Raw genomic sequence first — 12,630 nt, 5'->3', positions numbered from 1 at the left:
AATAAAGTGTAAATTGATTAATCAATTAAACGATCAATAATAATGTTAATATTAATATAAAAATACTGATTTTTATTTGTAATCAGTAACAATATGTCATCATATGTTTATAAATTTTCCTTAAATTCTTTATTGTAAAAACATAATTTAAGTTTCGTATCATTTTTAATTAAATTTTACTTCTTTATACTTTAATATTTTTTAAATTTGATATTAAATTGATAAAATTACAGAAGAATGAAAATATAAGTAATTCTATTTAAATAAAAATTATTTGATTAAATTTATTTACTTTTTATAAATAATATGATTTTTTTATTTTAATCGACAAAAATAAAATTGATTTTAATATATCATTAAATTTATTGATATTCTTAAATGTATATTTTGGCATTTTCACTCGTTAGAGGTCGCATTGGATGTTTAGAAAAGTAAGAGCATGGAGTTTTGTTTGAAATCGGCATTAGGCTTTCGATTCCTTTTATTCAGAAGACGTGTGTATCAAACGTGGAAAGAACGATTTAAAGCCAACTTATGCAGTGCTGTTCAAAGTTCTGAAGGTGAGATTTTACCAAAAATTACTCTTTCATTTGAATTTAAGATTTAATCCGTTCTTCTGTAGTATTGCATTAATTGTAGGGTAGCAGTTGCCTTTGGTTTGTATTTATAATGAATTATATATATATATATATATGTGGTTAGCTGAAAGATCAAAAGCACTCAATAAGTGGAAAAAAACGACAGGATACATTATGGCTTAACAGAAAACAGGTACAAGAAATTCCACATCTTGGCTGCTTACAGAACCAGGACAGAAGTGATAGGTTCAGATGTAAAACATGGTCAAAGTATACCTAGGTAACCCCAATGGTGGCGCTATGGCCGCGCTTCCGACTGATCGTGCTCCCGACTGACCTCCCGGAGGGGAGCCGCCAGCAGGCTGCCGTGTGCTAAACGTCACTAGTTATTGATTCATGGTAGTTATTGAACAAAAGAAAAAAAAAGGAAACGTCTACTAAAAATATAATTAATCTAATCTAACCTAACCTAACAGAAGTGCCGTCATTGGGGTTACCTAGGTACACTTTAACCTAAAACATTATATACAGAACACAGACATTAGACAGAAAAGAAATAGAATGAACTAAAATTAAGTGAAAAAAGAAAGGTAAAAGTCTACCAAAAAGGAGTAATAAAATTGACATGAAGAACAAACAAGGAATTGTTGGTTCAAAGACACAGGAAAACTCCAGAATCAAATTGCATTCATCATTGAAATTTTTACACTTATTTAGATTTTATGCCATGACAGCACGTCTGAATGGAGATGTAGTAACTCATGTAGTTGATGACAACAATTATCCAGTTACTACCCAAAGATAATGTTTGGAATCAGTCTGGAAGATTGATGCTGACAGAACTGTTAATGAGGATGCTGTTGAAGGACTCCATCAGTAATAGTTTTGTACTATTTCTTTGTCATTTGGGGAGGATGTTCTTGACGTTTACACTATCAACAGGTCCGTATATATTGTTGGATGTGATGACTCATCCAACAATATCCCTCTCAAATAATGGTTACAGCTGATTGTTTTGTTTATTTGAGCATAACTGAGATGGATCAGAGTATTGGGTCATATTTGTGATCTTTTAAGATGGATCATTTTAATTAAAGACTTGAATAATAAGATATTAAGTTGGTCCAATTAGGTTTTCTGATAAAGTATTCAGTTTAGTTACAGGTTAGTTACCTGTCACCAACTTCTGCCATATGTTAAGTCTTCCCCTTTTCAGTTTTTTTTTTCAGGTTGACTGTCCAAAAAAGTGTAGACTTTTTATCGTTGATATTTGATATATAATTAGTTTTGATGGAAAATATGCAAAGAATAAGCTCCTACTGGTAGGCCTTATGAAGGTAATGAAGAATTATCTACTCATATTAGTGACAGAAAATTGTCACTAATATAAGTAGATAATTCTTCATTTGATTCATTACTAGATTCAGATAAGTGAACTTCACTTTCTCCAGAATCACTGAAATAGTCAATATCATTGATACCAAAAAATTCTCTCATTTTTTTCATCATTGATATTCGTTCAACAATTTATAAAATTATAACTTCTCACAAACTCTAATTTGTTTGAAAGAAAAACTATCAGAAATAAATTATAGAGATGCACATATAAACATTGCAAAGCCCAATGATTATATTAAAGCCAAATGATTACCAGCCAAATTTTATGAAATGAAAATATTAAAGCCAAATTAAATCGGGTTATATTACCACTGCTGATGATCATTAATAGCGGTAATGCCCAAATAATAGTAATAGTAATAGTAATAGCTCAATATAATTGGCATTCATTTGACTGTAATTACAGAAATGCTTTCAAATTCTAAAACAAAACTAAAGTTTTGAGAACTTAAATTTTGCCATGGGTTACTTCTTTTTCTGGTCACTACTTGAAAGCTTCAAGTTATCATGTGACATGTAATGATATCATTTTTATTTTGAGTTTATAATTTATTATATATTTGTATTTCGTAATCTAAGGGCATGCTCATAAAGTTGAACAAATTAAATCATTATTAATGAGGTAGTCATAGGTTTTTGCAGTGTACATACTCTGCTTTTGATATTTTAAACAAAACTCTAACAAAATTTAAGGTGAAAAGAGTTAGCATCGTGAGGAAAACTGCATCTGGCAATATTGATATTTTTAAGTTCACTCAAGTGTACAAATTAAGGATTAAATGTGAAATGACACAAATAACTGCCATGTGAAGTAGTCTGAGAAAACATTTTGGATGCAACTACACTAACAACATTTACAACTTTAGCTTTGGAAACAGCCATTTTGTTGTAAATGAATCAATTAAAATGTTCAGCAATAGTAAGAATAATGATAATGCCATTATTGTTTAAATCATTTGATTTTACCTACGTACTCCCAAGAAAAATGTATTAAAAAAAAAAGTTATAAGCAAAAAGTTTTTACAGTAATAATTTGAATAAAATAAAAAATGAATAACAACTCAATATATTAATGTTTTCTTGTGCAATTTAAATAAAGGATGAAAAACACTAAATGACATGTATCTTTGTTTCAATGTATAATTTTTTATTATAAATTATGAATATATTTATTTGTAAAAAAAAAATAATAGTATCTTAGTATGAAAGTGTAACATGTTTTATTGCAGATACATGAATAATTTATTACATTTTCAAGAGACTTAAAATCTACAAATTCAGTTGCATTTCATATCATTTTCTAGATGCAAAAGAACAACAGAATATTGATATTGAACAATTATTTTTGGATCAAAGAGTTCAAAGTATCTTAGAGAAAGTAACCGGTTTAGATATGGCAAAGGTTTTTCGCCCTCGTAAATGTCCTTTATCGACACCAAGATATCAATTTCTAACAGACAAACAACTACAAGATGTAAGTTATAGTTAATTTGGTTATATATATCTTTAATTGTGAAATAAATGTAATTTTTGTATTTTATTTAAAATTAGGGTTATTGCTCAAATCATTTTTATATCTTACATAATTTAATGAAAACACTGTTTGTAAATATGGTACTATATAGCATTGGATATTAACATAAATATCGACCATGTTTATGTTAATATTTGTTTTTGGCTGATTTTGTTTTGAAAGAGTTAACTAACAACTATTTTTAAACATTTAGTTAGATTAGTTTTAATTAGATTTAAGTGCTGATTTAATAAGTGGAAATACATGTTTTTATAATTTTTTCATAAATGCATTATATTATTCTGTTTTATTTGAATCTTTTTCTTTTTTACAATAAAGTAAAATGGAAAAAATTCAAAAGTATTTCTTACTTGAATTTATATTAATAGTAATGTCGTAAAGATATTTTTATTTGTACTTCATTAATGTCATGATATGCTTTGTGTACTAAATAACGTTATAAAAGAAATATTTTAAATTGTTTCTTTCTAATCAATACAAAGTTCAATATGATAACAATGTTCTTAAGGAATAAATAAAGTTAAATTCTATGAAAAAATGTATTTTAATGCAAATCTTTTAAGCAGGTCCATCAAAAGTGAACATCAAACTTAAGGTAAGAGTTGTGGGTTCAATTCTTTTCTTTTTTCTAATGTTGTACAAGTACAAGTATTATGTTGTACAATGCTGCATAAGTACACATCTGTGTGTTATTGAAGAAGCCATTTCCATTAATTTTCCAAGCAGTATTACATTTCTAATTATTGATACTTGATAATATTTTATATTAAGCATAAAATAAATTTAACTGAATTCAATATTTGACTTAATTCAAGATTTTTTCAACGTCACTAAATTTTGAACATTTAATATTTTTTGCTTCCCAGATATTTTTTTAAATCTGTATATTTACTCTGATAGTTACATGGTGTGAAATCAGCAGACAAAATCTTCATTATTTTTAAAGAAATAATAAATAATGATTTCTTTCTATTTTATTATTGTATAACAACAAAAGAAACCAACTTTATAACTTGTTATCTGATAACGATCAACAACTGCCGAATTATCGAGCTAGCAAATGGCTATAGTAATATTAATAATTTAAGATAATTTGGTACTAGAGTTAGGCGTTAGGCTCCATCTCTTGCTAAATTTAATAATTAGAATTTTAATTAAATAATTTTAAATAAATTTAGGCCTAACCGGAAGAAAAGAAACGGCCCGAAGTGGGACTTGAACCCGCAACTTCTGCTATCTGTGCAGACACGTTACCAGTTACGCTACTCGGACCTCCGATCCGCTCTCCTCTTCCAGCTGATATAAGATTACCGTACGACCATTGGCGGTCATTACAATGCCGGCTGGGGACACATTAATTGCCCACGTCCTCCCAAAGGCACTCAACCGGCCATCGCAAACCCCAGCAAGGCGTATATATATAAACAAACAACTACTAGCCCATTATAGATAACGATCAACAACCTAACCTAACCTAACCTTTCTTTCTTCCGGTTAGGCCTAAATTTATTTAAAATTATTTAATTAAAATTCTAATTATTAAATTTAGCAAGAGATGGCGCCTAACACCTAACTCTAGTACCAAATTATCTTAAATTATTAATATTACTATAGCCATTTGCTAGCCCGATAATTCGACAGTTGTTGATCGTTATCTATAACGGGCTAGTAGTTGTTTGTTTATATTTGTTATCTGATAGTGTGTAAACTGGTCTCTTCTCAATGTCTATAATTTAAATTTTCTTATTTTGCTGCAATTTGCTTATTTTGCTGGAATTAATAGACCTATTAATTCCCACTATTGTCAGCCTGTTTGTCTGTCTGTCTTTCCTTAATCTCAAGAATGGACTTAGATAGATGAAATCTGAGACCAGATATGGAAACTTTAGGGGCAGGAGACCCCAATTAACTGTATAGAAACTCCAATACAAACTAGAAGTCACATTATTTCAATTCAAAACTTTTCCCTTGAAAGCAGATGACCTGTACAGTTCTATTGCTAAAGGAAAAGTATGATGTACAGAGGCAAGCTGCTACTATTTTGAGGTGGAGATCATATATTTTAAATTAAATAAATAAAAAATATGATTCCTAGGAAATCCTGCAGATTGCTTAAAAATTTAGTTTTTACTTATTTTGTGTTAAATCGGTGAAATTTTGCTAATAGAAAGTATAATTAACTCATAAATTGTGACAACTCCTTAAACCAGATTATTAATTAAAGTGAAACAAACTGCCAAATTTCATCAGGCTATAATAATGCCAATTAAATGATTAGATACAAATTAATTTGTCTATAAGTAAGCAGTTAGGCCATTTATGCTAATTTTAATTTAGAATTTCTGGAAGAAAATTGGCCTGAAACAGGACTTTGAACCCAATCTGAGGCTTTTTTTTTGGTTTGTTTGGTTTTTTAATCAGTTTTCAATTAAAATTCAAGCAGTTTTTTATTTATGGAAATTTTCATGTAATTCAAAGGTAATTTTTTAATACATGTTTTACACAGCAGTGTTATATTTTCTTTTCCTATTATTGAAGTTGCAGGAACTTATTAAATTACTTTAAAAAATGGGAACTAATTATATCATTCCTTTCCAGGATATTTTATTTTTAAGAAATTCCAAATTTATTAAATTGTATTCTGTGATCAAGGATCCCAGCACATAGATCACTTGAAATCCTGGGATAAGCAAAAGACTGAGAAATGAGAAATCCTATTTAGCTGAGAATTTATCTTTTTAATTATAACAACATAAATAACTTTTGATATTTTTCATTAAAGTAAGATTTTTATAATGCTGTAGCTGGTTAAAATTATATCTATAATCATATATAATCTAGATTATATAATATAATATAAAAATTAAATTATTGTCCAATATTATCACCACCTATATCAAATATTAAATTTGTCTTATGATTTCACAACTATTCTTTACAGTTAATGGATGATGCAAAAAAAAGAGCTAAAGAAAAACTTCAAATGCCACCAGTCATGAAAGAGAGAAAACCTATAACAAATGTCATTTCATATGATCCTGAAATTCAAGGCTATGCTGACTGTAAATACGTTTTTACTGATATCACTTACGGAATTTCAGATAGGGTATGTTCAGAAATTTCCTTATCAAATACAACATTAATTTAAAATATCTAATTATCTTTTATGTCATATTTCTATTCAGAAAAGAATCATAGTTACAAGACATCCAGATGGAAAACTTTGTCATTCTTCATGGGAAGAGAGACATTGGATGAATCAGATTTATTTTCCTGTACCTGAACGTACTTTAGAAATGCCAAAAATGTTTGAAGAGGAACATTTACAGGTATTTTAATACATTGATGTTTCAGGAGTTTGAGTATATCGGTACTGCTCAAGGATATTTGGGGACCAAGGCATATGCCCTTGTAGTTTTTTCAGAGAATGTTAGGCAAAATTAGATAACTAAAGAAATTCTAATTGAAATTATGCGATTGGCTTCATTATATTTATTTTTATTTTAAAGTAACAAAACTGATTGCTTTGATTTTAATGGGATGTTGCAGTACTATAATCACCCTCCTGTGATGTTAGTTGATATAGATTTTTTGTAGTTTTCTTCTTTATAATGATTTAATGACTTAATAGTTTGTATTTTCTATTTATAATCTAGAAATTTATTGAAAGTTTTTCCTTCTTTTTTCACTTTTATGCTTTAATCATTTAAAATTATATCCTTTGTCAAAAATTTTTTATTAACAAAAATACCATAAATTTTTTCAAATATTTAAAACAAGGAGAAAATTATTATAAATCATTAATTTTTGACACTTTCTGATTGGGAGATAAGTCCTTGCAAATGCCCCTGCAGATGGGGGTTTCTATTTTTAAAAAATTAGGAAAAAGAATCATATTCATCATGATATTTTGAGATTTGATACTTTGAATTTATTAAGATATTAAGATGAAACAATTAACAGAATAATCCAGTGGTGTGCAGTGACATTTGATGATAGGGAAGCTGTGCCGGCCCTGGATAGAATCATTGGAAGCATTATATGATATTTTGGTGTGTAGCATCCATGAGCTAAACCACGTGAGGTTGGCACTTTGTAAAACGCATGTGCAAAATGTGTATAATCTGGCTGCATTCAAATATTTTGGCTGTGGAAGCTGTCCCATATTTGACAATACGGTGCTTCCATTGAGAATGTGCGTATATGAATTTATATTCAAATATACAATTGCAATCTTATTATTTTTTATCACGTGTATAGAAAATTTGTAATAAAATACATAATGCAGTTATAATAAAATATTAATTTTAAGTAATTCAAAGTACGTTAAAATATGAAAATAATCGCACAACATGTACAGTAAGACCCCACTTAATGCGGATGATGCGTTCCTAGACAACAAAGCGCTAAACAAAACAGCATTAAACGAGGTCATTTTAACATAAAGTAAATAGGGATAGGGGAACACGTGACTAAAAATAAACAGATTTTACTATAATTTTAAGTTATTTTTATATTAATTTGCATAATAATTTATGTTAAATAACACACAAACATATGCACACAGAAATGTAAAGTTCATTTTTTTTGTGATGAAGGTTCTGATTTCTCTGAAATTCTTGTTTTTTTGCAATAAAGTCATGAAGTTTCATTTGTTGCTTTTTTCTTTCCTTAAGCAAATGTCGATAGCAGAAGATTGCATCCAAAATGCCTCGTTTTACTTTTGCACTCCTTTCAAAATCTGGATCATTCACTACAATTTGATCAATGATTTCAGTTATCATTACCAAACGCTTACTAAGGAAATCTGTAGAGAAATTTTTTGCATTCTTTTTCAGGATCTCTATTTTCCAGTTCTACATGAATTCCTTGTTCTGCTAGTTCTTGAAGGTCGTCATTGATAAAGCTCTCATCAGAAACCTGCAGTAACTCCTCAATTTCCTGTTTGTCTACATCTCCTAGTCCTGCTGTATCGATTAGGTTGACAATTTGGTGAACCTAACAATACAGCAATAGGTTCTACTTGTTGAGAATTCTTGTATACCTTCAACCATAACTTATTTCACACTTCATTCGTGCATTTATCAGTTAATTCTTGCCAAGCGAAGTTGATATCGCCTATGGCATCCATGATGTTATATTTTATCCAAAACTGCACCAAACAAACATAGATTTAAGGAAGGTACTCCTTTTTGCCACATTTTGCTGATTGGTTCATGTTCATAAATAATCGTATTATATATGAATCAATGAAATGCCACGATAATTTAAATCGGTGTAAATTTTGAACGTTTTTAGTCTTCGAGCAGACCGTGTTATATTGAATCAGCGTTAAGTGGGGTCTTACTGTATTTATATTTTTAGAAAATACAAGGGAAGTGGCACTTCCATAGCTTCCATGGACGGCATGCCACTGGAATAATCATTTTCAATCAATCAATCAATGCTTTATTGTATGAACCTTAATTTGTTACAAGGGGGTAACAGAAACAAAAATTAGTGATAATATTTAACAAGTTAATAATTTAGTACAAAATAACACAAAATAACATATATAGTAGCAATGAGTTTTTGAAAAGCATGATAGAATAATCATTTTAAAAAAGTGTATAAAAAATTAGAATAAAATGTCTTTTTTTATTTTTGACATTTATTAATATTTTGGGGCTGTCACATGCTTTTAGGGATGATTCAAATAATAATTAGTTCTTGTTGAAAGAGTTCAAAACACTTCTCAAAATTATGAAATGTCAGAGTTCATAATTTTTACATCAACAGAGCTTAAATATGATTTATTTATTTATTTATTTATTGGTATTTTTGTTTCAGCATTGTAACTATTTCTGTCCTGAGGTTATCATTTATTAAATTTAGAGTTTCGACAACTGATAACTTTCTACATGCAGTCATTTTACAAAACATCAAAATATAGAACAATGTACACCACTTAATAGTGGAAATGATAGCTTTTTCATTAAACATACTCTGCATTGACTATAGACAAATCTACACCATCCAGCTCCATAAAATAACATGTAAAACTGTAAAACTTTATCGTTGAAAGGAAAACTGGCTTGACAAGTAAGTCTCAACCATAGACTGGAAAGAAAAGTTTGTGTATGTACAGTATATATATACTTACAGTTTTACATGCTATTTTATGAAATACTGTATTTTACGGACTATAAGACGCACTTTTTTCTTCGAAAAATTGCCTCCAAAATTCGGGTGCGTCTTATAGTCTGTAGCGTCTTATAGGTATTTTTCAAAAAAAAATTGCTTAAAAATTAAGGTGCGTCTTATAGTCCGTAAAATACGGTATATGAAATGTCATATACAGTAATATACTATATATATATTAAAGTCCATGCAGCAGAAAAGTAAACGAGTCAGCCTGAGCCCTTTTATCTGACATAGACCCTTCTTGGGTCTATGGGATGAAAGCAGACATATGATTTAACGTGTGAGTAACGTTAGAATTAAGAGTAAGTAATAAAATTTGTAAAAAGAAATAATAATAATAAAATTATGATAAAGATGTTTTGTTTTTACATTTCTAAAATGTTTTTATATCACCTGAAAGAGATCAAATCCATGTTTCAACTCCCAAGGAGATAGCCACGTCTCCTTCTATCCCTTTCATTTGATATAGACCCTTCCAGCTCAGGCTTAATCATATCTACTCTTTCACTGCTTGGATTATAATATATATTACAATACATTAATTATTATAATAGTTATATATTGAATAATAATGTTTTTAATATACATGTGAAAACACTGAAGTTTAGGACTAAAAACAAAAGTATTAAAGGAGCAAAACCAAACTAATTTGATTAAAGTACAGTATAACAAAAGCTTGTCCAGTTTAAGTGATAGGGCATTCTGTTGAGACTCCAATATATATGTATATATATGAACTGTAAAAATTGTTTATGTAAGATACTATTTGTAAATGTTTGATTTTAAGTTTTCAGGTACAGTAGAGCGTTGTTTATTCGAAAGCCGGTTAACCAAAACGTCAGTTATCCGAAAGCTTTCCAGTCGGACTGTGTCATGCTGGATCAAACGTTTTTGATACTAGATTAACTTCTAAAGTATAATTTTTTTGTTTTTATATTCTTCAATATATTTATTTTGTTTGTACAAACTAAAGAAATAATTTTTAACGATACAATAGCCTTGATTATTATTATAAAAATTTTCGTTAGGCTTAAAATCAACGAAAATTCAACACGAAGCGACACGCAATGAAGAAAAATTTCAACATCAGATAGGTTAATATATTTTTTCATACATAATCGGTTATCCGAACAACTCCAGTCCCCAATTGACTCGGATAAACGACGCTCTACTGTATTTACACCATACAACTCAACACAGTCGTGCTCTACAATTTATAATTACCATGTGTCAATACAATAAGCTGAAAATATAACTATTATTCAATCTATATATTCTTTATTCTTATGCTTTTAATGCTTGATTTTATAAATTTTGTATTTTTTTTCTTATTTTATGCATTTGCTCATCATATGAAAATATTAAATCATTTTTAGTTATAAAACATATATTGAGTAAATCTGAAAGGCATAAATCTGTGTTAACATTGACATAATTGCAATTTAACTCTGTTATTGTCTGAAATAGCAGTTTTTCAAATGAAAAATGAGTTTTCTGTGAAGGAGCACTGATATTATAGTTTTTTTATAAATATATAATTCAATTATAAATTATTTTATTATTATTATGTATATAGAAAGTTCTGGACAGACAAGAATATGAATTTGTTTTGGATCGTGCCTGTCTTCAATGTGATCCGGATGATCCTATTTATATAAGGGTATGATATTTTAATGTTAAAATATTTAAGACTATCTATATGTTTCTAAAATTTATGAATTATATTAGGTAACTCAAACAACATACCTGCATATTGACAAAATGAGAAAGTACGACGATCTAAGGTCCACCCGACACTTCGGTCCCATGGTGTTTTATTTTGCCGTGAATAAACAAATTGATAATCTTTTACTATTTTTAATACAGAAAAATAGGTTAGTGTAGATTAAATTTTTAAAAATTTTAAATTTAAAGATTTGTTTCACATCAATTATAAATAAATTTAGATTAGAAGATGCAGTTGAAATAATTAAGCTTTATTACATTATCCACCCTCGCTTGGAAAAATTCCCCGAAGATGATGATATAAATTATATACAGGTAATTATAAATCTGTTATGCCATTCACTTTTAAAAAGTTTTTAATATTTTAAACTTCAAACTATCCTTTTTCAGAATTATATTGAATTTGATGCTAAGAAGAGGAATAATCTTCAATTAGCATTGCAAACATATGTTGAATTATATCACCATGTCCTAAAAGATAAAAATGCCATGTAAATTAAATAAATTTATTATTAAAATAAAAATACTTTGAAAAAGAAACATATGTAATGTCAGTTTGTATTATAGCAATACAGTGATACCTCGGTTTTTGTCGATAATTGGTCCGAAAACAATCGACGAAAACAGAGACAAATTTTTCCATAGGAATCAATGTAAATCCGATTAATTCGTTCTAGAGACGCCAAAATACGCACCAAAAACACAGTTTTTAGAGAATGAATATAGCGTTTAATACTAAAAACAATAAGAAATGAACATAAAATGAATATATAAGACTAATATAATAAATAAATGAACATTTAACATGTTATTTATCTTTCTAAAGACTTCTTTGCGTATGAAAGACGGCGAGAAGTGTTGGAATAAACGATCGAAATTATTGTTAAATGCTATTCGACATTGTCTCCGAAACAGAATCGCCAGCTAACTGTTTTTGTTTGATCCAAATTAATAATAACTGTTCAACATTTTCAATTGTTTGAGATCTCTGTTTCGTTAGTACATTTGCGCCTTTCGCTACATTAGCCTCCTTTATCGCTTCCTTTTTCGACACAATGGAACTTATTGTGGATGGCGATTTCTCGTACATGTGGCTGATTTCAGCAATCTTAATGCCGCTCTCATATTTTTCTATGATTTCCTTTTTCAATTCAATCGTGTTCCTCACCTTCTTCAAAGGCCTGCCGGCTCTGGAAACTTTCTTCGGTCCCA

The 12,630-nt window shown here is 28.8% G+C and overlaps 1 protein-coding gene across 1 annotated transcript; it reads left to right on the top strand.

The window, feature by feature from the left end:
* The first annotated feature begins 400 nt into the window (after nucleotides 1-400).
* On the top strand, nucleotides 401-11,958 carry mRpS22 (mitochondrial ribosomal protein S22). The gene is made up of 8 exons (XM_067267010.1): nucleotides 401-560; nucleotides 3,281-3,450; nucleotides 6,452-6,616; nucleotides 6,696-6,839; nucleotides 11,270-11,353; nucleotides 11,422-11,567; nucleotides 11,640-11,733; nucleotides 11,809-11,958. Exons 1-8 carry the CDS (start codon nucleotides 440-442, stop codon nucleotides 11,911-11,913), a joined length of 1,029 nt encoding a protein of 342 aa, XP_067123111.1. The 5' UTR covers nucleotides 401-439; the 3' UTR covers nucleotides 11,914-11,958.
* Nucleotides 11,959-12,630: the final 672 nt, after the last annotated feature.

The sequence above is a fragment of the Centruroides vittatus genome, unplaced genomic scaffold, assembly GCF_030686945.1.
Source record: "Centruroides vittatus isolate TY-2023 unplaced genomic scaffold, ASM3068694v2 contig_290, whole genome shotgun sequence".
NCBI classification, from domain to species: domain Eukaryota; kingdom Metazoa; phylum Arthropoda; class Arachnida; order Scorpiones; family Buthidae; genus Centruroides; species Centruroides vittatus.
Note: the sequence above shows the minus strand (reverse complement) of the source record. Positions and strands in the feature narration are given on the sequence as shown.